The sequence below is a fragment of the Triturus cristatus genome, chromosome 12, assembly GCF_964204655.1.
Source record: "Triturus cristatus chromosome 12, aTriCri1.1, whole genome shotgun sequence".
In the NCBI taxonomy this organism is placed as follows: domain Eukaryota; kingdom Metazoa; phylum Chordata; class Amphibia; order Caudata; family Salamandridae; genus Triturus; species Triturus cristatus.
This window is the reverse complement of record NC_140595.1, coordinates 82,824,545-82,851,321: the sequence shown is the minus strand read 5'-3', so window position 1 is coordinate 82,851,321 and position 26,777 is coordinate 82,824,545. Positions and strand designations below refer to the sequence as shown.

Genomic DNA, 26,777 nt, shown 5'->3' with positions numbered 1-26,777 from the left:
GGGATAGGGTATTTAGGGTTTACGGAAGGGTGGTGTCATGGGTACTAGAGTTATTAGGGTTCAGGAAGTGTAATGTTGAGAGGTAGTAAGAAGTTTTGAGGGTTTACCGAAGGGTAGCATTAAAGGTTAATGAGGTTTTTAGAAATCAGGAAAGGCTAGTGGTAAGGGGTAGCAAGAAAGGGTTCTGGGAATGTTAGCGTTAAGGGGCATTATGGGGTTTTTATGGTTCAGAGAAGGGTAATTTAACATTGTGCTATATTAAATGGGTAATTAAATATATTTGAAGCACGTTAAAGATATTAGAATTTTTTTAATCAAATACTTTAAAATGAATAAATTAAAATTTTAGATCCCAGCAGCTTAAAGACCCTCTAGCCCACAAATCCGAAAAGTAGGAGTTAGGAAGAAAAACACAATTTTCTAGATGAGTTCCATGGTAGGGTATATCCGACATTAACGATGGAAAGGGTAGTCGAAGGTGGCTGGGACCGTAATCACTGCCAGAGAAGAACAAACACCATAGATATCCTGGAGACATATGGCATTACAGAGACAAGTGTTTGAGCTAAAGTTTGAGCTCTGCTGTAACCCTGTGGCTAGACTTGCTAAAGCGCTCTAGATGAGGCAACTTGATAAACAAATGCTTACAGCTCTTGGATGTTAAGCACTTTTTCTGTGGAAGCTCACAACTTCTGCCTGATCAAAATGTACTCCTGTCCACCCGCATGTGGGTGGAAAAGAAGCCCTCTCTGTAGTACTCCTGGAAGCTCTTTTTTTAGGCCGATAACAAAAGGGCTGGTGACAACTGCTCTGTCAAGCCAGGCCTAAAGTGCATTGTGAATGGAAGCATCCTTTTGTGCAAGCTTCTTTCTCCCTTGCTTCTCCTCTTCCGTCTCCAGAACCATGCGTTGCCATTGCGGGGGCTGAATAATGGTGCCTGAAAGTGGTTTGGTCTGTAAAACATCTGTGACCTGGGCTAGAGAGACCTGATCGGCTGCCAAGCAGGCATTGCCTACGATCAGTCTATCTCAAGAGTAAAAACTTTGACCACAGATGAGGAATTTGGTGCAGTGGCCGATGGTGGGGCGGGGGTTCGTGAAGAAGTGTTCTGTCGGGATGCAATTGTAACTCAGTTGGACTTCTGTATCTGTATTCCCGCACCCGGAAGTAGCGATACCGCAGATACCAGTACTTCCGTATGTAGGCCAGTACAAGTTAGCCCTTCAGGAATGGGGACTACCAGGTGAGAGTAAGTGCTTCTGCACCGATTCCTATGTTTATCCACTTTACTGTGGATGTTTTCGCCCACATATTGCACATGCTTTTAGAAAGTAAAGGCTGTACGGAAAATAATGAAAGCTGCGGCTTTCCCACGGTTTTTGTAATTCCTGATTCCGTCTGGCTCCTGCTATGGACTGAATCTGGAGTTGTGGACCTCTTGTAACTGGGTCCAAGGATACAAGGACACTTTTTTTCTGTTTTACCTTTATCATGGTTTTGGGTTTTAAGGGACTCGCTAAAGCGGGATCACTAGCTTACCCTGATAGTCTATTAAGAAATTCAGCAATAATGATTAAATACACATACCAGTAATCCCCAGGCCTAGAGTCCCAAACTAGCTCACCTGCTTAGGCTACCATGTTTGATGCACTATCTCAGGATAGAGTGCGCAACAATTCTTTTGACAGTGCCTACTGCCAAAGGCATCAGAGAACAACTTCAATGACTCCGGTGACCGGGTGAAGAGATTGACCATCACTGGAGACCGCACGTACCATCAGCAACCTTTACCACTTTCGAGCTCCAGCGATAATTGGACGCTTGCTGCCTGCCTTGCTGCTAATACCCCACAGGCAGGATCCCACTCTGGCACCCTTCCTGCCAATGGTTTCCATGACCGTACATCATTAGGGACTGTGATATTAGGATAGGGGACGGCCTTCCCCAGGAGCCCTGCCCGGGAAGTAAGAGGTTGGTAAAACAGTCTGGTTAATCTTTAGTCTTCTCTGTTGACTCCACTTAGCAAGAGCGAGGCCAGACACTGGAGTGGTGGACAGGAACCGATCATTAAAGACCACCAAGTGAGCACTCTGGCCACTTCTGGCAGGCCAATCTAGTTAGGCCAGAGGGTCTTAATCCACACAGTTAGCCCTCCTACAGGCTAAGATGGTTAGCATGTGGTCTCCAGCTTCACCGCCGTCTTCCTCTGTCTGGCTGTGTCGTATCGGGACTTTTTCAGTTGAGCTGTTTCGATCTCTTCTACATGTGTTGGAGTCTGCTCCATCACATTACTGATCTTTCTGTGAATGTTTTTAAATCCTCCTCATATTGTGATGTCAGATTTTTTTTAATACTTCTGACACACATCTTCTTGTACTGTTTACACTCCTCTTGGAAATGTCTAGTGATTATAGATCTGGATTCTTATTCCTTCTCCATTGGAGGATTAGTGGTTTAAACCATTGACATTCTGGTTGGTTATCTGACCTGGTTAACTTTCATTTGGCATTATTCTGGGATATTAAAACGAAATACCAGTATTCCGCCCTTAACTTGGAATTCTGTTTTTTTTCTTCACCCTGTAAATGTGGGGAAATGGTTTACAGCAACCTTCAAATGCTTTATACAAAGATAAGAGTGCCTCCTTGCCAGGTGTTTCCCTCTGTGCGTTGTTGTCTGCCCCTGCCACACCCAGCAGTTCTGTTGGCACAATATGACATTCCACGTCACTCCTCTCACTGAATACTGGACGTCTTAAGCAGCCACATGCAAGGTGCCTTTGGGAGAGGTCAGACGCGTGAGTGCAGGTAAGAGATATATCATTCATAAGAGAAGGCGCAGAGAATCTGATTGTAGATACAGCCATCCATGTCAGATGAGAGGTGAGAATGCAACAGATGGTAGTTAATGGGGTATTGATTTGTAAACTAGAAAAAAAACACAAATGGCCAAAGGTGAAGCAAGGATTATTATGAATCGCAGAGTCGAGTCCAGTAAGTCCCGTGTCAGAACATGGAGTACTCCGAGGTGCTCTTGTGAGGTTCACGACTGTTGTGAGTGTGGTAGACTACTAGGGTTCCCTACCATAGAGAAGATAAATTCCTAAATATGGCCCCTTGGCTACAATATTGTTCATTCAGCAGTACTACCTAGTCAGATGTCACTTGCTTTGTACTACACCTGGCAACATGGCCTTAGTTGGCCCCTAGCATGGCCATCTTAGGCCCCTTGTCTGGCATGATCTGATTGAAGTTCCTAGCTCGAGATGTTTGGCTGCCTTAGGCCTGTCTGGAGGCTCCATGTATTTAGATCCCCGGCTGCGGCTTCTTTTTTGTTCAATATTTTGCTTTAGGGGCTTTTTAATCTATTTGAGTATAGGAGATAATGTTATAACAAAAGGCTATTTTTTACATGGATAAAAAGGATTTCAAATAATTATATAAGCAAAACACATTATTTGCTAAATCTGGATAGTATAACATTTGTAAAGCTACTGCAATTATTCTGTTTTCCGATTAAAAACACAGATTGTTCCGAATTTCTTCTGGATTCCTATAATGTAAGATAGGCAGATTAAACAAAAGACATGCTACTCAAGTTACACAAGTTGCAGATCTGGTAATTTTTACATTTTTCTGCAACCAAGTTCCATTTAATTTATTTTGCTCTTGCCCAAACATTACCCTCAATTCTGCATACGTCTAGTAGTTATATGATGGCGGTACTCTTGTATTACAGTGAGAAGTACTAGGCAACAGAAACAGCATTGGTTTAAGTCAAGATTGTATCTCTGTTTATAGGACTATTTTTATCCACATTTTGAGAGCAGGTATTAATGTATATGACCTACAGAGGCGATTGTCAGAATATTGTTTTCAAAACTTTTGTGTGACAAATTATGTCCTAAATTTAATTTAATAAAATCTGGGTCTTTTGGGTGGAGGGTTTCTATTAACTTAAATGAGACAACTATATTTAGGAAACTATTTCTGTCAGACAATATTTTTCTAACAATATTCTGCTACCATACGGAAGTCAATTTTGTAACTTAACTTATCACACATTTGTTTATACGGTAATGCATTATTTGTTATTATTCAAGCACAGGTATATTAAAGACCTTACACCAGCCCTGAGCTGCAAAAACGTAAGACGACTGAGTACTGAATGTTCGGAGCAAAGCCCCTATAAAGTGTATATGTCATCCCTGTATATTATCTTAGTAAAGTGATGGGAAGGTACTAGTGAACAACTAGGAAGTGTTTCTAGGATCTAACTCTTTGGGTTCCAGGGACTGCAAATGTTGTAATGGATAACACTTCGTTATATCATAGATGAAAGTTTATCTTCATGTTCTTTAGATTGCATCCAAGGTGCCCTAAATTTTAGTTGAACTTCCGTAATCCTATCCCAGAATTTCTCATCCGTATCTTCTGCCTGGATGCTTGGGGTTTCCAAGAGACTGCTAGACAATGACTCCTAGACCGTACTACTCTTGACGACCTATCCAGTGGTTAGACTTATATCCTCCGTGGAATGTGAGGATTTTTCCTAATCCGCGGATGGGAGCTACGGTATCCCAGCTTGCAAATCTAGGATCTACGAGAAAAAGGGGAGTTAAAAAAAAATGCAACTTGACGCAACTTGTTTCTCTTTTTATATTATCCATGAATAAGTGTATCGCCCCCATTGGAACTTTAATCCAAGTTTCAGTGTGGAGCAACCATTTGTGATTGAACTGTTGAATACATTCTCCATGCTTTGAGTTTTTCTTAAAGTAAGGATTCTCTTACCCTCTGATGAGTTGCCTATAGGGACGAGATGTCTTAAATGCCGTTGCTGAAGAGAGGCTGCTGCTGAGATTATGCAGCCGCTCCTCCATAGGAGTTGCTGCTGCTCTCATTTTAGAGATGCTGCTCCTGCTGGAGATCTGCTAGTGGTACTGCTAAGGATCTTAAGCTTCCTACTGGAGTGGCGGTGCACCTCACCCTGTGGCAATATTGTCTCGTCTCACTGGAGAGATGCACTCATTAGTGCAGAGGACAATTGTTTCCTTTCTCGACATGATGTGCGTTCTTGGGGGTGCAGTGCTCCTAGATCGAGGTGAGATGGAGACTTGATCCTCATGAAAAGCGTTATTTAGAGGTCCTCTTAGAGCTACTGGTCATGGACTGCTGAATCTCACAGTAATCTGCTTCTTTTGCCAGAGATGTTCACAAAGCGATATCCTTCCGCACAGGATAGATGCTAGTGTTAGATGATTGTACCCCTGAGGGGAATATTTAATCGTAAAATTCTCTTCTTGTGGAAATGCTGCTCTCAAATGTTCTTGCTACTACAGAAGGTGATCTTCTCACAGAGGTTTTTGTTTCTCATAAAGATGTTGATAGAAAATACTTGTCTGTTGCTCCATGCTTCGATGATGTTCTCGTTTTGCTTGCTTGTGTGTGAGCTACTACTAAAGTCATCAGTGGAATGCTTCAGTTAATTTCAGCCACTGGTAATTACTCTGAGTCCCATTTTCTTTTTTGATCGACGTTTCACTCTAAGACGGGAACCAACAATATGCATTTCATACTTGCTCCAAGGGGAACTTTACAGCCCGGACTGCCAGTCCAAGTCCCTCCCGTCTGATCGAGAACCCAAGCAGCTTCGCCAGTGAGTAACCTCGTCCTTTGGTTCCTGAGTAGCTACCAGTGGCTGAGTTGAATTCAGGCATTGCATCCATCACTTCTTTTGTTTTCTGCAAATTCCTTGCTGCTATTGGGGGGGGGGGGGCAAGGAGGAGTTCTACTCGTAGCTTCTCTTGGAGAGGCCAACCTTTTGGATGCTGCTGTTGCTATGAGAGATGGTGCACCATAGAGATTCTTTAGTGGGAATTGTTTTTCAGATATACCATTGAACTGTTGTCAGATATTAGCGTGCTCCTGTGCTCTATGCTGCTCTGTGCGATAGCTGTTACTGCTGGAGAGATGCTGCTGTCATAGATGTTCTTGATCTGGGGTGGATGTTGCTCTCTGATTGATGTGCTCCTGGAGAGATGCTGCTCTCAGAGATGTTCTTGATCAGGGATAGGTGTTTCCCTCCACAATTGCTGTTGCTCCTTGAGAGATGCTGCTATGCTGTGCACCTTCTCCTGAGGGAGCTGCTGTTGTTGGGAACCCTGTTAGCCCCGGATATATACTGCTCCCTGAGAGATGCTGCTTGCTGAGATTTACTTTCTCCTGGGGAGATGTTGTTCTAAAAGTTGCCCTTGCTCCTGGACAAAAGCATCTCTCAGAAATGCTGTTGCTCCTGGAGAGATGATCTCTGGAGGGATTATCCGTACAGAAATGCTCTGGTGGGATTATCTCTCCAGAGGTGCTGTTTGCGCCCGAGAAGATGTTCTCTACAAAGATGCTGTTGCTCTTGGAGAAATGGTCCCTACTGAGATACTCTTTCAGAGATGCTCTTTCTCCGGAGAAATTGTGGTGCTCCTGAGGTGCTGCTGTCACAGATGCTCTTGATCCTAGGGAGATGGTGCTCTCTGAGATGCTCTCGAAGATGGTGCTGTCTGAGATGCTCTCGCTGTCTGAGATGCTCTTGATCTTAGGGAGATGGTGCTCTCTGAGATGCTGTTAATCTAGGGAGATGGTGCTCTCTGAGATGCTGTTAATCTAGGGAGATGGTGCTCTCTGAGATGCTCTCGATCCTATGGAGATGGTGCTCTCTGAGATGCTCTCGATACTATAGATATGGTGCTCTCTGAGATGCTCTCCATCCTATAGAGATTGTGCTCTCGATACTATGGAGATGGTGTTTTCTGAGTTACTGTTGGTTCCGGAGAGAAGTTGCTCTCGGGTGCTCTTGTTCCTGGAGAGATGTTGCTCTCAGAGATACTGTTGCTCCTGAGGATATGCTGCAAATTTGTTAGAGATGTTCCTCTGGGATGCTCCTGGAGATCTGTTGCCATCAGGTATGCTGTTGCTCCTGAAGAGTAAATGCTTTCTGAGATGCTCCTGTTCCTGGAAAGATGATGCTCTCCGAGACTCTGTTGCAGAGATGCTGTAAGTTTAGTAGATACGCTCCTCTCTGATACTCTTACTCCTGCAGAGATACTACACGGAGAGGCTGTTGGTCCTGGAGAGATCGTGCTCTCAGATGCTTATGCTCCTGTAGAGATGCTCCAGTCAGAGATGCTCTTCTCCTGGAGAGATCCTGCTCTCAGATGCTCATGCTCATTGAGAGATCCTGCTCTCTGAGAAACGGTTGCTGCTGGAGAGATCCTGCTCTTTGAGAAACGGTTGCTGCTGGAGAGATGCTCAAGTCAGAGGCTCCTGCTCTTGGGTAGATCTTCATGCTTTTGGTGAGAGCTCCAGCCATAGATTTTCTTCCTCTTGGAGAGATCCTTCTCTCAAATGCTCTTGCTCCTGGAGAGATGCTCCAGTCAGAGATGCTCCTGCTCCTGGAAAGAACCTGCTCTCAGGTGCTCTTGCTCCTGGGGAGAGATCCTGCTCTCAGATGCTCTTGCTCCTAGGGAGAGATCCTGCTCTCAGATGCTCTTGCTCCTGGGGAGATCCTGCTCACAGATGCTCTTGGAGAGATCCTGCTCACAGATGCTCTTGCTTCTGGAGAGATCCTGCTCTTATATGCTACTGGAAAGCTGCTGCTCTCAGATGCTTCTGGAGAGTTGCTCCAGTCAGAGATGCTCTTGGTCCTGGAGAGATGCTGCTCTCAGATGCTCCTGGAGAGATGCTCCAGTCAGATGCTCTTGCTCCTGGAGAGATGCTCCAGTCAGAGATGTTCTTGCTCCTGGAGAGATGCTACTCTCAGATACTCCTGGAGAGATGCTACTCTCAGATGCTCCTGGAGAGATGCTTCAGTCATAGATGCTCTTGCTCTTGGATAGATCCTGGTTTCAGATGCTCCTGCGGAGATGCTCCAGTCATAGATGCTCTTGCTTCTGGAGAGATGCTCCAGTCATATATGCTCTTGCTCTTGGAGAAATGCTTCAGTCATAGATGCTCCTGCTCCTGGAGAGATCCTGGTTTCAGATGCTCCTGGAGAGATGCTCCAGTCATAGATGCTCTTGCTCCTGGAGAGATGCTTCAGTCATAGATGCTCCTGGAGAGATGCTGCTTTCAGATGCTCCTGGAGAGATGCTCCAGTCATTGATGCTCTTGCTCCTGGAGTGATGCTCCAGTCATAGATGCTCCTGCTCCTGGAGAGATGATCCATTCATAAACGCTCCTGGAGGAATGCTCTAGTCATAGATGCTCTTGCTCCTGGAGAGATGCGCCAGTCATAGATGCTTCAGTCATAGATGCTCTTGCTCCTGGAGAGATGCTTCAGTCATAGATGCTCTTGCTCCTGGAGAGATGCTGCTTTCAGATGCTCCTGGAGAGATGCTCCAGTCATAGAAGCTCTTGCTCCTGGAGAGATGCTTCAGTCAGAGATGCTCTTGCTCCTGCAGAGATGCTGCTTTCAGATGCTCCTGGAGAGATGCTCCAGTCATAGATGCTCTTGCTCCTTGAGAGATGCTTCAGTCAGAGATGCTCTTGCTCCTGCAGAGATGCTGCTTTCAGATGCTCCTGGAGAGATGCTCCAGTCATAGATGCTCCTGCTCCTGGAGAGATGATCCATTCATAAACGCTCCTGGAGAGATGCGCCAGTCATAGATGCTTCAGTCATAGATGCTCTTGCTCCTGGAGAGATGCTTCAGTCATAGATGCTCTTGCTCCTGGAGAGATGCTGCTTTCAGATGCTCCTGGAGAGATGCTTCAGTCAGAGATGCTCTTGCTCCTGCAGAGATGCTGCTTTCAGATGCTCCTGGAGAGATGCTCCAGTCATAGATGCTCTTGCCCCTGGAGGGATGCTTCAGTCATAGATGCTCCTGGAGAGATGCTCCAGTCATAGATGCTCTTTCCCCTGGAGGGATGCTTCAGTCATAGATGCTCTTGCTCCTGGAGAGATGATCCATTCATAGATGCACCTGGAGAAATGCTCTAGTCATAGATGCTCTTGCTCCTGGAGAGATGCTGCTCCAGATGCTCCTGGAGAGATGCTCCAGTCATAGATGCTCTTGCTCCTGGAGATGCTGCGCTCACGTGCGCCTTGTCCTGTGGGATCAGCTGCTCTCGGAGATGCTGGCGCAGCCGCTCTTCCTCACAGAACGGCGTGTGAGTCAGCAGGCGCTCCTGATTGGCCGGCGCCCGCTTCCAAGATGCAGCAGTCACTGGGAGCCTGTGGTCCATGAATAAGCGTCAGGAGGAGCCGTGCCAGGCCGGCTGCAGCGCACCTGCCCATTCATAAAACCTGCGGGCGCTGCCCAGAGTGAAGCCCGCTGGGGGTGCGAGAGGGAGGCGCTACCGCCTGCAGAGGGGCTTCGAGGCACCGGGCTGCGCCCAGCATCGCCGCGGGAAGCTGAAACCTTCTGGGTACAAGTCTGCGCCAGATCCGCTCGAGTGTGCAGAGGGCACGGCGCGGGCACCGTCCGCCGCTGTAAGTGACCGTGTGTCCTGGTGCGGGAGAGGCAGCCCAAGGGGTGATCACACAGCCGAGCACACGCCTCCCTTCCCTCGGTGGCAGCTGCGGGGCTGGCTGAGGGCACAGCCTGCGATCACTGTGCGAGTCACGGGCACCAGGAGCGGGGCTGGTAGAGGGCACAACCTGCGATCACTGTGCGAGTCACGGGCACCAGGAGCGGGGCTGGCAGAGGGCACAGCCTGCGATCACTGTGCGAGTCACGGACACCGGGCACCAGCAGTGGGACTGGCAGAGGGCACCGCCTGCGATCACTGTGCGAGGACTGCTGGGAACACCACCTAAGGGCAGCGAGCGCAGGGGAGACCGGGGGCACGCGGGCAGCCCCGGGCACCAGGAGCGCACTGGAGAACCCAGATGAATAAAAAGCGCCTGGAGCACTCGAGCACCGCTGGGACCCCAGGGCACCGGGCACAAAAAGCACTACTGAGAGCGTAGAGCGCCGGGACCCACCAGACCCAGCCACTGCCCGGGCACCGTTGGAGAGTCACCGGGCCTTACCAGGAATACAAGCACGTCACCCCCGGAGCGCCAGGCACTATACCGGACCCCTCCACTGCTGCTGGACCGGCAGGAACGCAGCCAGAAGCGGGCCAGGCACTCGTGGGCACCAAGGAGCTCCTAGAGGACTGCTGGAGCGCTCGAGGCACTACCCGGGGCCTGCAGGGTCACGGCCTTAGTTCAGCACTGCAAAGTCGGCACCAGGCGCTGCCAGAGATCTATTCGTGGCGTAGCCAGGAGCAAAGCAGAGGCGAGGGAGCTCCGGCCCCCGTGGCACGGGGACACTTTGGAGCACTCCAAGATCTTTGCCTGGCACGGATGGGACCGTCCTCTGTGAGCTCCAGGCACTAGCAGGCCTGTGTTTGTGCCACCAACGGGAGTAGCGCTGGGAGGCAGCCCACTAGCCACTACAAGCGTTTCCTTTGCACAGTCGAGAACAGAAGCGTAGGGCTGTCGAGCCCCTTTGTTGTCCCTCCTAATCTTTCCGTGGCACTGCCAGGAAGCTCTGCTGAACGCATCCTGTTTTGACGGGGATCTGGTTTGACAAATCGGAATATAATTGAAGATCCAGTCCTGGTTACCGGGCAGTGCCGGGGATCACACGGTGTGGCGCTGTCTCCAACACTGCTGGGAGTTCATCCCCTCCGGGCGGCACAAATAGCGACGGCTTGAGTTCTGCATCATTGAGAAGAACATCTTTCCAGTGCATTTGCTTCCGCCTTCACGTTGAGGAAGGAACCGAGTCGAAAGGGGAAGGCCTCGGAAGCTTCAGGGAGGGTCTGCCCCTGACTTCGAGGAACAGGCGAGGGGTGGAGGGGCGGGCATCACTTCTACATTCTATTTTAGGGGCATTGGCTCTGCCCTGGGCCTCCTCTTAGCCGGAGCCTGTGTGTGTGTGTGCACATCAAGAGTGGTTGGCTGGGAGGTGGGCTCTGCTCAGCATTTTCTTGTCTTTTCATTATTAAATATTGATTCCTCCATCCGTGAGCCTCCCCGAGAGCTGCGTGGGGGTGGTGAGAGGGCCCAGTGTCGGGGTGATGGGGCGGAGCGAGCTGCCTCAACCTCCTCCCTGCCCTCGGTGAATACTTCTGCTTGGGGGGGTCAACCAACCCCCACTGTGCTTTGACCTCGGTCATCGTCCACATTGTATTGGTAGGTCGACTCTACCATCTTGCTGCAGGGTGGCGCGTAGAAGGGGCCGGGCAGAGTTTTATATCTCTGGTGGAAGGGAATCCCACACGGTCTGCCGCCATATTGTGTCTCCCGCTCTGGAGAGCCCCACATTTTCCCTCCCAGGTGCCCCACACTTGCAGACTGGTGATAGGAGGTAGCAGACTGGCTGGGGAGAGAGTAGGACAAATAGGTGGGGTGGGTGGGGGTGATAACCGCTAGCTGGGCAGAATGGGTAGGGAGTACCAAGTTAACTATTGGGCCTGCCCCAACGAGTTGTGGGCTAACGGGAACTGTGAGTAGCAGGGTTAGTTAACAGAGGGTCGAGAGAATAGTTGGGGTGCTGTGAGCACACTGAAAGGTCACTAAATAGTGAGTTGTGGGTGGGCAGAGGGGTCGGTGAGTCGGGGGCTAATCAGAGGGGGTCGGTGAGTTGTGTTTGACAGAGGGGTCGGTGAGTTGTGGGCTGGGCAAGAGAGTTCGGCTAGTTGCAAAGAGGGGTTGGAAAGTATCCAGGCAGCCTTGCGGGAAGGGTTTAGTGGCGGGCCACACTGCAAGGATGGCGAATGGCCTACTTTCACGTTGGGCAGGCTGACGTGGGAGGAGAGTGCCTCCCCCTCCAGCAGCTCAGCCCTGACTGCGTGGCTATTGATTACCTATCCGGCAGATGGAAAGCCGGCCATTGCAACAGGAAGCTCCCTCGACAGTCTGATTTATTTTTGTGAGGCTGCGATGGCACCCTAGGAGGTCAAGCATTTTTCTGAGCCGTATTGTGGAGTTGTTTTGACCAGTTTCAAACTCTTCGAGCATATGTCCTCTTTTGTCCTCCCCAGACGTCTTGCACCAGCTCATACGCCATTTGGATGTTGAAATTGAGTTCAGCTGTGGTTCTCCAGGGTTTCTTGTAGGCCACCATTGCTTGCCACCCTGGATATTGAGTGCCTCTACTGGGATTTGGGGCATCCCCAGTTGACTTTCATTATCCACACGTCCACCATGCTCGTTGTCTGATGATCTTAAGTTGTTGTCCATAAACTGGGAGGTCCCGCTGGGCCCTGCCACCTAGGCCTTGCCGACGTGTCAGCCCAGACTATGAGAGAGCCGCCTTCCACTAGCCATTTGCACCGTTGCCCGTTACCAAACCGGGCCCAGGCCGGACCTGCCATGGATCTCCTACAGAAAAGCAAGTACAACCACTTGCGCAACGAGTCGGTCAGCTCGGTGGAGGATGTGTTGATGGTGGGGGCTGTATCCCCGTCTGGGTCAGAGCTCATGGATCCCCAGTCCTTACCCAGCTCAGTTTCCTCATCTTCTCTGACCCCCATGCTGCCCATCGGTGAGCTCTCCGAGTCCGAGGACAGCCCCACCACCCTATGCTCCTTCTTTCCCAAGATGGGCAACATCAAACTGTCTAACCCGGCCAACTTACTGAACTTGAAGGGCTTTTCGGCGGGTGGGAAGGACTGTGTGAGCCCAGGGGACACCGGCGGGCCTGCACCGGCACTAGACTCCAGCCCAGACTCAGCCAGGACTATCACTGTCTTCTCACAGGATATGAACAAGCTGAACTGTGGGCGGAAGAGCCGAGTGGAAGGAGGCCAGCTAGGCGGCGATGAGTGGACCCGACACGGCAGCTTCGTGAACAAGCCCACCCGGGGGTGGCTGCACCCAGACGAGCAAGTGATGGGGCCTGGAGTCTCCTACCTGGTCCGGGTGAGTACACCTCTTTTTATACATCTGTCTCTGCATGCCATGTGTTTTCTGGCCTCCTTGTGTTGGCACTTGAATTTTTGAGATGTAGTCCAGTGCTTCCCCCTCTGTAGGTAACCGCACCCACGCTATTGACCCCCAGTACCTTCTGGTGTTCTGGCACTGCTCGGCCAATGCACCTCACAGTACACCCCAACATGAGGATTCTCTACCAAAGCTGGGCCATAAAGCGGCTGGTTCTTTTCTAGTAGTGCCACCTCTACCTTGGACTCTGATAGTTCTGCCATTGCGCCTACATGTTGTCCTCCATCAGCACCTGCTGTTCCACTTCCTGGAACCGCGCACAGCTCGTCCCTTACACCTCCATCCCAACGTACAGCATCCCTCCGCTTTCATCCCACTCACACCTGAGCCAGTCGCCTTTACTCTTACAGAGCACCCTGTGAGACAAATGGCATCTCAGCCAGTGCACCTCTGTCCTCACAGCAAGGGCCCCCTTTGTAGTCAGCGATGAGACTGACTCACAGCTTCACCAGAGGGCCACAGCCCAGGCAGGCAGCAGTCCTGCTCCTCACTGCAGATAAGACGAGCAGTTTTTAATGCCTCTAACTCCTGCATCGCTGCCCTACAACAGGTTCGATACGTACCTCCTGCACATCATGGAGTCAGAGTAAGGAGACGCAGACGTTGCTCTCGTGATGCACCTCAATTCTTTATCGGTCAGCCCACACTGGTCCAGTTTTGGGATTCCCAAATGGCTCTGCTTTTTGCTCTTCGTTTTTGACTTGCAGCCTTGCTTGGTGACGTACAAAGTTCTGCTAATGCACCTCATCTCTGGCCTACAGCCTTGTCTGCTGTTATGCAAAGGTTTGCTTAAGGAACCTCGTCCTTAGCTCTGTCTCAGCACCCCTCATTGGTCACAGCACCCCTCATTAATCCTAGCACTCCTCACTCTTCCAGTACTTGGTCTCTCCTACAGCTCGCCGAGTGTGCCTCGATCGCGACATGCATCATTCCTTCCAAAACACTTTCCCATCACTGTACCTCTATTTTTAACTTCCGCATCCTCTGTTCTGTCGCGTGGGCACTGGCCAACTCTGATCAGTGTAAATCCAGTGGGACCTGCAGCATCACTAGGTGTTCCAGCAGCACAAAGAGTGTCAACCCCAATCCTGGCTTGCAGCATCTCCAGGTTTTGCCCACGGGGTGTCCACAGATATCGCATCTCAGTACCCCAATCCTGGCCTTCAACATCTCCTGGTATTGCACATGGGAGGGGCGGAGGCGCACAGACCGTTCATCTCAGTACCCCAGTCCTGATTAAGCATATCCTGGTATTGCCCAGGGGGGGCGCGCAGACAGTTCATCTCAGTACCCCAGTCCTGGCCTACAGTGTCTCCAGGTATTGCCCACGAGGAGGGAGGGCACAGGCAGTTCTTCAGTACCCTAGTCCTGGCCTTCAACATCTCCAGGTAATGCCCATGGGTGGCGGGCACAGACAGTTCATCTCAGTACCCCGATCCAGGCATAAAGTATCTCCAGGTAATGCCCACTGGGGGAGGCCACAGGCCGTTCTTTTCCGTACCCCAGTCCTGACCTTCAGCATCTCTAGGTATCGCCCATGGGTGGCACAGACAGTTTATCTCAGTACTCCAATCCTGGCCTGTAACATCCCCAGGTATTGCCCATGTCAGTACTGTCTCTGTCCCAGGGCCACTTGTTCTTCTGTGTCAGTACTGTATCCCGGTCTTTGGGGCACTCTTCTTACTCAGTCAGTCCTTATTCCAGTTCTAGGACAACTCTTCTCACAGGGCCCGAACAATAGCCCAGGGTCACTCTTCCTTCTGTGCCAGAACTGTATCTCTATCCCAGGGCCACTCTGCCTTCTGTGTCAGAACTGTATCTCTATCCCAGGGCCACTCTGCCTTCTGTGTCAGAACTGTATCTCTATCCCAGGGCCACTCTGCCTTCTGTGTCAGAACTGTATCTCTATCCCAGGGCTACTCTTCCTTCTGTCAGTACTGTATCTCTATCTCTATCCCAGGGCCACTCTTCCTTCCCTGTCAGTATTGTATCTCTATCCCAGGGCTACTCTTCCTTCTGTCAGTACTGTATCTCTATCTCTATCCCAGGGCCACTCGTCCTTCCCTGTCAGTACTGTATCTCTATCCCAGGGCTACTCTTCCTTCTGTCAGTACTGTATCTCTATCTCTATCCCAGGGCCACTCTTCCTTCTGTGTCAGTACTGTATCTCCATCGCAGGGCCACTCTTCCTTCTGTGTCAGTACTGTATCTCTATTCCAGGGCCACTCTTCCTTCTGTGTCAGTACTGTATCTCTATCCCAGGGCCACTCTGCCTTCTGTCAGTGCTGTATCTCTATCCCAGGGCCACTCTTCCTTCGGTCAGTACTGTATCTCCATCGCAGGGCCACTCTTCCTTCTGTGCCAGAACTGTATCTCTATCCCAGGGCCACTGTTCCTTCTGTCAGTGCTGTATCTCTATCCCAGGGCCACTCTTCCTTCTGTCAGTACTGTATCTCTATTCCAGGGCCACTCTTCCTTCTGTGTCAGTACTGTATCTCTATCCCAGGGCCACTCTGCCTTCTGTGTCAGAACTGTATCTCTATCCCAGGGCCACTCTGCCTTCTGTGTCAGAACTGTATCTCTATCCCAGGGCCACTCTTCCTTCTGTGTCAGTACTGTATCTCTATCCCAGGGCCACTCTTCCTTCTGTGCCAGAACTGTATCTCTATCCCAGGGCCACTCTTCCTTCTGTGCCAGAACTGTATCTCTATCCCAGGGCCACTCTTCCTTCTGTGCCAGAACTGTATCTCTATCCCAGGGCCACTCTTCCTTCTGTGCGAGAACTGTATCTCTATCCCAGGGCCACTCTTCCTTCTGTCAGTGCTGTATCTCTATCCCAGGGCCACTCTGCCTTCTGTCAGTACTGTATCTCTATCCCAGGGCTACTCTTCCTTCTGTGTCAGTACTGTATCTCTATTCCAGGGCCACTCTTCCTTCTGTGTCAGTACTGTATCTCTATCCCAGGGCCACTCTTCCTTCTGTGTCAGTACTGTATCTCTATCCCAGGGCCACTCTGCCTTCTGTCAGTACTGTATCTCTATCCCAGGGCCACTCTTCCTTCTGTGTCAGTACTGTATCTCTATCCCAGGGCTACTCTTCCTTCTGTGTCAGTACTGTATCTCTATTCCAGGGCCACTCTTCCTTCTGTGTCAGTACTGTATCTCTATCCCAGGGCCACTCTGCCTTCTGTCAGTACTGTATCTCTATCCCAGGGCCACTCTTCCTTCTGTCAGTACTGTATCTCTATCCCAGGGCCACTCTGCCTTCTGTCAGTACTGTATCTCTATCCCAGGGCCACTCTTCCTTCTGTCAGTACTGTATCTCCATCGCAGGGCCACTCTTCCTTCTGTGCCAGAACTGTATCTCTATCCCAGGGCCACTCTTCCTTCTGTGCCAGAACTGTATCTCTATCCCAGGGCCACTCTTCCTTCTGTGCCAGAACTGTATCTCTATCCCAGGGCCACTCTTCCTTCTGTGCCAGAACTGTATCTCCATCGCAGGGCCACTCTTCCTTCTGTGCCAGAACTGTATCTCCATCGCAGGGCCACTCTTCCTTCTGTGCCAGAACTGTATCTCTATCCCAGGGCCACTCTTCCTTCTGTGCCAGAACTGTATCTCTATCCCAGGGCCACTCTTCCTTCTGTCAGTACTGTATCTCTATCCCAGGGCCACTCTTCCTTCTGTGCCAGAACTGTTTCTCTATCCCAGGGCCACTCTTCCTTCTGTGTCAGTACTGTATCTCTATTCCAGGGCCACTCTTCCTTCTGTGTCAGTACTGTATCTCTATTCCAGGGCCACTCTTCCTTCTGTGTCAGTACTGTATCTCTATCCCAGGGCCACTCTGCCTTCTGTCAGTGCTGTATCTCTATCCCAGGGCCACTCTTCCTTCTGTCAGTGCTGTATCTCTATCCCAGGGCCACTCTTCCTTCTGTCAGTACTGTATCTCCATCGCAGGGCCACTCTTCCTTCTGTGTCAGTACTGTATCTCTATTCCAGGGCCACTCTTCCTTCTGTGTCAGTACTGTATCTCTATCCCAGGGCCACTCGGCCTTCTGTCAGTGCTGTATCTCTATCCCAGGGCCACTCTTCCTTCTGTCAGTACTGTATCTCCATCGCAGGGCCACTCTTCCTTCTGTGCCAGAACTGTATCTCTATCCCAGGGCCACTCTTCCTTCTGTCAGTGCTGTATCTCTATCCCAGGGCCACTCTTCCTTCTGTCAGTACTGTATCTCCATCGCAGGGCCACTCTTCCTTCTGTGTCAGTACTGTATCTCTATTCCAGGGCCACTCTTCCTTCTGTGTCAGTACTGTATCTCTATCCCAGGGCCACTCTGCCTTCTGTCAGTGCTGTATCTCTATCCCAGGGCCACTCTTCCTTCTGTCAGTGCTGTATCTCCTATCCCAGGGCCACTCTTCCTTCTGTGTCAGTACTGTATCTCTATCCCAGGGCCACTCTTCCTTCTGTGTCAGTACTGTATCTCTATCCCAGGGCCACTCTGCCTTCTGTCAGTACTGTATCTCTATCCCAGGGCTACTCTTCCTTCTGTGTCAGTACTGTATCTCTATCCCAGGGCCACTCTTCCTTCTGTGTCAGTACTGTATCTCTATCCCAGGGCCACTCTGCCTTCTGTCAGTACTGTATCTCTATCCCAGGGCCACTCTTCCTTCTGTCAGTACTGTATCTCTATCCCAGGGCCACTCTTCCTTCTGTCAGTACTGTATCTCTATCCCAGGGCCACTCTGCCTTCTGTCAGTACTGTATCTCTATCCCAGGGCCACTCTTCCTTCTGTGCCAGAACTGTATCTCCATCGCAGGGCCACTCTTCCTTCTGTGCCAGAACTGTATCTCCATCGCAGGGCCACTCTTCCTTCTGTGCCAGAACTGTATCTCTATCCCAGGGCCACTCTTCCTTCTGTGCCAGAAATGTATCTCTATCCCAGGGCCACTCTTCCTTCTGTCAGTACTGTATCTCTATCCCAGGGCCACTCTTCCTTCTGTGCCAGAACTGTATCTCTGTCCCAGGGCCACTCTTCCTTCTGTGTCAGTACTGTATCTCTATCCCAGGGCCACTCTTCCTTCTGTGTCAGTACTGTATCTCTATCCCAGGGCCACTCTGCCTTCTGTCAGTACTGTATCTCTATCCCAGGGCCACTCTTCCTTCTGTCAGTACTGTATCTCCATCGCAGGGCCACTCTTCCTTCTGTGCCAGAACTGTATCTCCATCGCAGGGCTACTCTTCCTTCTGTGCCAGAACTGTATCTCTATCCCAGGGCCACTCTTCCTTCTGTGCCAGAACTGTATCTCTATCCCAGGGCCACTCTTCCTTCTGTCAGTGCTGTATCTCTATCCCAGGGCCACTCTTCCTTCTGTCAGTACTGTATCTCCATCGCAGGGCCACTCTTCCTTCTGTGTCAGTACTGTATCTCTATCCCAGGGCCACTCTGCCTTCTGTCAGTGCAGTATATCTATCCCAGGGCCACTCTTCCTTCTGTCAGTACTGTATCTCCATCGCAGGGCCACTCTTCCTTCTGTCAGTACTGTATCTCCATCGCAGGGCCACTCTTCCTCCTGTGCCAGAACTGTATCTCTATCCCAGGGCCACTCTTCCTTCTGTCAGTACTGTATCTCTATCCCAGGGCCACTCTGCCTTCTGTCAGTACTGTATCTCTATCCCAGGGCCACTCTGCCTTCTGTCAGTACTGTATCTCTATCCCAGGGCCACTCTGCCTTCTGTCAGTACTGTATCTCTATCCCAGGGCCACTCTTCCTTCTCTGTCAGTACTGTATCTCTATCCCAGGGCCACTCTTCCTTCTGTGCCAGTACTGTATCTCCATCGCAGGGCCACTCTTCCTTCTGTGCCAGAACTGTATCTCTATCCCAGGGCCACTCTTCCTTCTGTGCCAGAACTGTATCTCCATCGCAGGGCCACTCTTCCTTCTGTGCCAGAACTGTATCTCCATCGCAGGGCCACTCTTCCTTCTGTGCCAGAACTGTATCTCTATCCCAGGGCCACTCTTCCTTCTGTGCCAGAAATGTATCTCTATCCCAGGGCCACTCTTCCTTCTGTCAGTACTGTATCTCTATCCCAGGGCCACTCTTCCTTCTGTGCCAGAACTGTATCTCTGTCCCAGGGCCACTCTTCCTTCTGTGTCAGTACTGTATCTCTATCCCAGGGCCACTCTTCCTTCTGTGTCAGTACTGTATCTCTATCCCAGGGCCACTCTGCCTTCTGTCAGTACTGTATCTCTATCCCAGGGCCACTCTTCCTTCTGTCAGTACTGTATCTCCATCGCAGGGCCACTCTTCCTTCTGTGCCAGAACTGTATCTCCATCGCAGGGCCACTCTTCCTTCTGTGCCAGAACTGTATCTCTATCCCAGGGCCACTCTTCCTTCTGTGCCAGAACTGTATCTCTATCCCAGGGCCACTCTTCCTTCTGTCAGTGCTGTATCTCTATCCCAGGGCCACTCTTCCTTCTGTCAGTACTGTATCTCCATCGCAGGGCCACTCTTCCTTCTGTGTCAGTACTGTATCTCTATCCCAGGGCCACTCTGCCTTCTGTCAGTGCAGTATATCTATCCCAGGGCCACTCTTCCTTCTGTCAGTACTGTATCTCCATCGCAGGGCCACTCTTCCTTCTGTCAGTACTGTATCTCCATCGCAGGGCCACTCTTCCTCCTGTGCCAGAACTGTATCTCTATCCCAGGGCCACTCTTCCTTCTGTCAGTACTGTATCTCTATCCCAGGGCCACTCTGCCTTCTGTCAGTACTGTATCTCTATCCCAGGGCCACTCTGCCTTCTGTCAGTACTGTATCTCTATCCCAGGGCCACTCTGCCTTCTGTCAGTACTGTATCTCTATCCCAGGGCCACTCTTCCTTCTCTGTCAGTACTGTATCTCTATCCCAGGGCCACTCTGCCTTCTGTCACTACTGTATCTCTATCCCAGGGCCACTCTTCCTTCTGTCAGTACTGTATCTCCATCGCAGGGCCACTCTTCCTTCTGTGCCAGAACTGTATCTCTATCCCAGGGCCACTCTTCCTTCTGTGCCAGAACTGTATCTCTATCCCAGGGCCACTCTTCCTTCTGTGTCAGTACTGTATCTCTATCCCAGGGCCACTCTTCCTTCTGTGTCAGTACTGTATCTCTATCCCAGGGCCACTCTTCCTTCTGTGTCAGTACTGTATCTCTATCCCAGGGCCACTCTGCCTTCTGTCAGTACTGTATCTCTATCCCAGGGCCACTCTTCCTTCTGTCAGTACTGTATCTCTATCCCAGGGCCACTCTGCCTTCTGTCAGTACTGTATCTCTATCCCAGGGCCAGTCTTCCTTCTGTGCCAGTACTGTATCTCCATCGCAGGGCCACTCTTCCTTCTGTGCCAGAACTGTATCTCTATCCCAGGGCCACTCTTCCTTCTGTGCCAGAACTGTATCTCCATCGCAGGGCCACTCTTCCTTCTGTGCCAGAACTGTATCTCCATCGCAGGGCCACTCTTCCTTCTGTGCCAGAACTGTATCTCTATCCCAGGGCCACTCTTCCTTCTGTCAGTGCTGTATCTCTATCCCAGGGCCACTCTTCCTTCTGTCAGTACTGTATCTCCATCGCAGGGCCACTCTTCCTTCTGTGTCAGTACTGTATCTCTATCCCAGGGCCACTCTGCCTTCTGTCCGTGCAGTATATCTATCCCAGGGCCACTCTTCCTTCTGTCAGTACTGTATCTCTATCCCAGGGCCACTCTTCCTTCTGTCAGTGCTGTATCTCTATCCCAGGGCCACTCTTCCTTCTGTGCCAGAACTGTATCTCTATCCCAGGGCCACTCTTCCTTCTGTCAGTGCTGTATCTCCTATCCCAGGGCCACTCTTCCTTCTGTGTCAGTACTGTATCTCTATCCCAGGGCCACTCTTCCTTCTGTGTCAGTACTGTATCTCTATCCCAGGGCCACTCTGCCTTCTGTCAGTACTGTATCTCTATCCCAGGGCTACTCTTCCTTCTGTGTCAGTACTGTATCTCTATTCCAGGGCCACTTTTCCTTCTGTGTCAGTACTGTATCTCTATCCCAGGGCCACTCTGCCTTCTGTCAGTACTGTATCTCTATCCCAGGGCCACTCTTCCTTCTGTCAGTGCTGTATCTCCATCGCAGGGCCACTCTTCCTTCTGTGCCAGAACTGTATCTCTATCCCAGGGCCACTCTGCCTTCTGTGCCAGTACTGCATCTAGTAGCAGAGGCACTCTTTCCACAGAACCAGAACTCTATGGCTGTTTCAGGCACACTTTTCTTCTGATATGCTGCTGTATCTCGTTGCGGGTCACAGTAGGGACAGAAGCTCTCTACTGTTCATACTAGCTGTCCCATCAGCTTTTTTTATTTTTTAAATCGTGGCTGTTAGATGTGTTGTGGTGTGCTCTAATCAAATCAACCCCAACCTAGTACAACATAAGAAGGTGCCTCCTTCTGTCCTCTTTGCTGTCTGGAGGAAATTCACAAATATCCTCTCCAACCAACTTCAATGAAAAGGAATCCTGGAACTTGTCCTTTAACACATGCTTGTGGCCTGAAGAGCATACTAGAAGTAGAGCATTTGTTCTTACGCCCAGCAACAGAATACCTCAGTTTAGCGAGTGCCGACTATAAGGTACTTCTGGCCAGCCAAGTGCAGAAGAAAGCCCCCAAGGTCGAAGGCACTATGATTGGCTAGCGCCAGCTCTTTGAACAGAGTCTAGAGTATGATTGGCTAGTATAAACACACAAAGACCAGACTTACTCAGAACAGTTACCTGTATTTTTAAGATGAAAGGGGGAGTATTTAACAAACATAAAACTTCCCTCACAGGACGGGCGCACAGCCACTGTTAGTCCAACTGTTCAATTTTTTAAAAAAAAGCGTCAATACACCACATTCCATACAAGCGTCAAGAGGAAATTTATAACCACAAAGAATTGTGACCAAAATTAGTAACCACAAAGAATTGTGACCAAAATTAGTGAAAAAGTGTGAGAAAGGTCCGAAAGCACCTAACGTTAGCATCACCAGGTGGGGCTGCTGGTTGGTACTCACCAGTTTGCCAACGTTGTCCTCATCGGTAACCTTCTTGACTGGAAAAGAAAAGTGTGTGTTGTCAAATTCCTCAGAGGTGGGAAATCGAAGACAGAATATCAGTGAAAGCGTGTGTAAGTGCACTGTCAGTGCAAATGTCACTCAGTGCCCAGCTGGTCCCCGTGAGAAAAGAAATGCAATCCTCAGAATTAAAATGGGGTACGACTCGCATGCGAAACGTAATTTTGTTAGGTGCCGTGAGCGTCCTCAAATTAAAAGATTGGCGTATGCTTGGCCATTTGGAAACGAAAGACCAACATGTTTCGTTGCCTAATCATTCACGGCAACTTCATTGGGGGCTGATGGGTAAACCAGTCTTCACCTCACTTATCATTCACACCAGACCTGTGGTTATATGACGTAATTAAAAAAGAACTTGTCACATGTAAATAAAACCTAACTTAAGGGTATACACAAGCCTTCATTCAAGCCCACTCCTTAGAGCTGCATAATTACCGAGTGGTTGCTGTCATTCTTCGTACCTGCGAACCACTTATGTGGAATAATGCGCCAACCGGTCGCAAATTCCAATGATGGCTGCAGTCGTCAGTATCACCTGAAATCACAACATAGTGAATGTAACCTGTGTCTCAATAAAAACAATACTGTTTGCATCACCCTCATGCTCCGTCTCCTGGATACCATTCAGTCCCCATCAATCTCTGCTCCGTGTTTAAAGCGACAGTTAATCAAATCCATGCTGTAATAATCACATCATGGACACCTACTCTCTTTTAACTCGTGAGCCCGTTATCATGCCTGCACCCGGGTCAAGTCGGGCTATCCCACCTTCAACCACTTGCCCGTACTATTAAAACGGCACTTGAACCAGGGGGATGGCGCCTCCATGCTCGCTCTCTCACCGCGAGCATCCCCCCCGTAAAAACCACTGGTTCCCTCTTACCGCATCCGCGGCGTGTCTGCAACTTGGTGCTCCGTCCCGATGGTGTTCGAGGGAGGCGACCATCTGATTTTTAAACCAAAAAGCGCCGACACCAGAAACTCATGACCCAGAAGTCGACTCCCGGTACTGCTCTGCACGTCTCGACCACTTCCTCTGTGCGTCAGCGGCCATTTTAGAGTGGTCTTCTATTGCTTGACACATAAAGGAAATCATTCATTTTTATAATAAAAGCCAGGTCATTTCAAGAGGAAAGGGCCTATTTATTTACTTTATTGGCCCAAGGGATGAGTTTTATTTAAAAAAAACTGCCACAAAAACGTAATTTCTTAATCCACTACGTATATCATGAAAATAAAAATACTTTATCAAGAAAATCTCTGATCGTTCATTTTGTGCAGTACTTAGAACCTGGTGGTCAAAAAACCGGTAGACCCTGCTGATAGCCCCATTGAGTGCGATTAATAGTTTCAGCACTCAAGTATATACACAATTGGTATTATGCACACACCGGATACTACCTGCTGGGATGCCTAACCCCAACCCCAGGGGGTGTCTACTCAGTTCTCACGGGGCCCTATTGTTTACCCACTCTATTTCATTCAGGCCAATACGGTCCACCTTCTCAGTAAAAATCCACCTTGATTGGCTAGTGCCAGCTCTTTGAACCCAGTCTAGAGTATGATTGCAGTGCTGATGGCCTTGCTTCCACAGATTGGTGCTACAAGCTGGATCCCTCTGCAGCAATTGGAAGCCTTAAGCGCACTCTCTGTCCGCTTCCCTTCGGGATAGGGTCAAGACGGATACTATCTGAACCCCCTCCTGCACCCAAAATGGAAGTGCTGCTCAAACGAGGAGACCCAAGCCAATAAGATTAGAGGAAATGCACCCAGCACCATGAAGCTCTCAAGAGAGCCTTCATCAAAAATGATTGAGAGCAACACCAGCAATGATGACGTGCAGGTGAACTAACCCATGGAGTGTAGTTCATCCTGCTGAAAGCACTCTCCACCACAGAGCAACCCTTTTCTTAAAGCATAGAGCCACTCGTTATCATCCCCTGCACCACTTACCTCATCAAGCATTGCTCGAAAACAGGTCCTGCACCTGATTTCTGCATGGGTGCCAGAAGAGTGTCCACCTACCTACACCATGGCACCTCTTTGATCAAGTTGAGATGTGTGGAAGTCAAGGAATTACTTCTATCTGCAAGAAACCTTCAGAGACCACTACAAGTGGAAATTGACCTTATTGAGATTGGGTTATTTTTCAAATAAAGATCTCACCCCAAAATGGCTACAGACCTGGCCATCCCTGGACTGCCGCCTCTGTGGTAACGGAACAGAGTCACTACTACATCTATTGTGCATCTGTCCGGCACTGCATAACTTAAGGACGTCACTTTTAAGGCCAATCCTAAGAGAAACTCAAATTCGGACTTGCAGAGTGGCTGTCATAAAATGCCTCAGTGGTTCTTCAGTTCAACTGTCTTGAAACACCGTCAAATTCTTGTCACTAGCAGCACAAGAGCTAGAAAAGAAAGAAACCGCACAAAATCTTGGAAAGAATGAAACCCCAAAATAAGAACTTGGCAGAAGGGTATAAAGTAGCCAGCCTAAGTCTTTTTAGACCTGTCCCTGTACTCCATTTTCTCCAAAACCCCTTTCTATGATGAGCCCCAGGCACAAATATGATCATAACAGTAAATGTTCCAGGATATGAAACCATAGTGACTTAAGAAACTGGATAGAAAATAATGCATAGCAGTCTTGAACTTTGCTCACTTCTCACTTTTCGTTTACATTAGCACTTTAATTACAACAAAAAGCATAGACATGTTTACATTGGTGTTAAAATAATCCGCTGCTCTTTGGTTTCATCCCACACGAGGGTTACGACAACTAAAAATGTTTTAATGTAATTTTTTATTCTGTATCTGAATTATGATGCTTTCATCATGGTGGTATGTTCCACTCCTTTTATGATTTTAACAGATCAAATAAAAGTATTTTATCAATCCATCACTATCGCCAAGAGACGGATTACTAAGTGTTCTGCTAAGGAACCTGCTTATCCACAAAGTCTTAACTAGTCTTCTAGTTAGTTGAAGATATAAACACAAGTCTGCTTCTATCAAAGCTCACTAAAAGTCCAGTTATTCCAGTTCCACAGTGAAGGATACAAACGTTTATGGTTCCCAAAGATATGAAAGCCTTGGAGCACCTTGTTGCTGTGGTCCGGGCTTCACATATGACATTGGGACTGATCTCATGAGCTACGGAGTATTGCCAAAACATTTATGCTACCAGGCTAGTCTGGAAAGGTGCCTTGGTGACCTCATAATTTGAAAAGGATCCAGCTTTTGAAGGGCTAGTAAGCAATGAAAGCTTCAACAAGGGACATGCAAGAGTAGGCCTGGCTCTATACTGCTTAGGATAGTATAACCACACAATCGTACAATAGACCTGAAGTATGTTCTGCAGAATTCAGGAAATTAAAATAATGTAAGCCTTCTGTAGGGAAGAACACAAATATATATAAATTAGATATTTTACATACAAGATGTTTAGTCTCTTTGTCCACTTCACTCTTTTTTCACTGAGCCAGCACTGGGGCCACTTAGTCCCTCTGATCTTGAATTATACACATCCTGTGCCCCCCCTTTTTCTTTTGAACTAATCATTACAAATATACCATCAGGGGTCACTCTTCCCACACCCCATATATTCATTCCACCCCTTTGTCACAAAGTTGAGGTAATCCGGGGTAGATGGCCAAAGAAAAGCTCGAAGGGACTGAAGTCTACACTCTGAGACATCTCCCAATAGACAAGATCAATGGGCACATCATCTCCCATTAAACAAGATCAATGGCCATATATCAGGCCAGATCAGTGGCCACACCATCGATCAGACCAGATCAGTGGCCACACCATCGATCAGACCAGATCAGTGGCCACACCATCGATCAGACCAGATCAGTGGCCACACCATCGATCAGACCACATCAGTGGCCACACCATCGATCAGACCACATCAGTGGCCACACCATCGATCAGACCACATCAGTGGCCACACCATCGATCAGACCACATCAGTGGCCACACCATCGATCAGACCACATCAGTGGCCACACCATCGATCAGACCACATCAGTGGCCACACCATCGATCAGACCACATCAGTGGCCACACCATCGATCAGACCACATCAGTGGCCACATCATCTCCCAGTAGACCTGATCAATGGCCACATTTTCTCCCAGTAGACATGATCAATGGCCACATTTTCTCCCAGTAGACATGATCAATGGCCACATTTTCTCCCAGTAGACATGATCAATGGCCACATTTTCTCCCAGTAGACATGATCAATGGCCACATTTTCTCCCAGTAGACATGATCAATGGCCACATTTTCTCCCAGTAGACATGATCAATGGCCACATCATCTCCCAGTAGACCTGATCAATGGCCACATTTTCTCCCAGTAGACCTGATCAATGGCCACATTTTCTCCCAGTAGACCTGATCAATGGCCACATTTTCTCCCAGGAGACCTGATCAATGGCCACATTTTCTCCCAGGAGACCTGATCAATGGCCACATTTTCTCCCAGGAGACCTGATCAATGGCCACATCATCTCCCAGGAGACCTGATCAATGGCCACAGCATCTCCCAGGAGACCTGATCAATGGCCACATCATCTCCCAGGAGACCTGATCAATGGCCACATCATCTCCCAGCAGACAAGATCAATGGCCACATCATCTCCCAGTATACAAGATCAATAG

At 49.3% G+C, this 26,777-nt stretch overlaps 1 protein-coding gene across 5 annotated transcripts in view; it reads left to right on the top strand.

Annotated features, from left to right (window-relative positions):
• Positions 1-26,777, top strand: part of SHC1 (SHC adaptor protein 1) — a 127,588-nt gene that overhangs the window by 39,566 nt on the left and 61,245 nt on the right. For 4 of the 5 annotated variants that reach the window (XM_085638750.1, XM_085638752.1, XM_085638751.1 and 1 more), the window contains one exon: positions 12,745-12,906. In XM_085638750.1, the coding sequence (XP_085494876.1) occupies positions 12,745-12,906 (162 nt within the window). Of the gene's footprint in view, positions 1-12,187; positions 12,907-26,777 lie in introns of those variants that run through there. The other variant, XM_085638749.1, reaches the window with a different exon arrangement.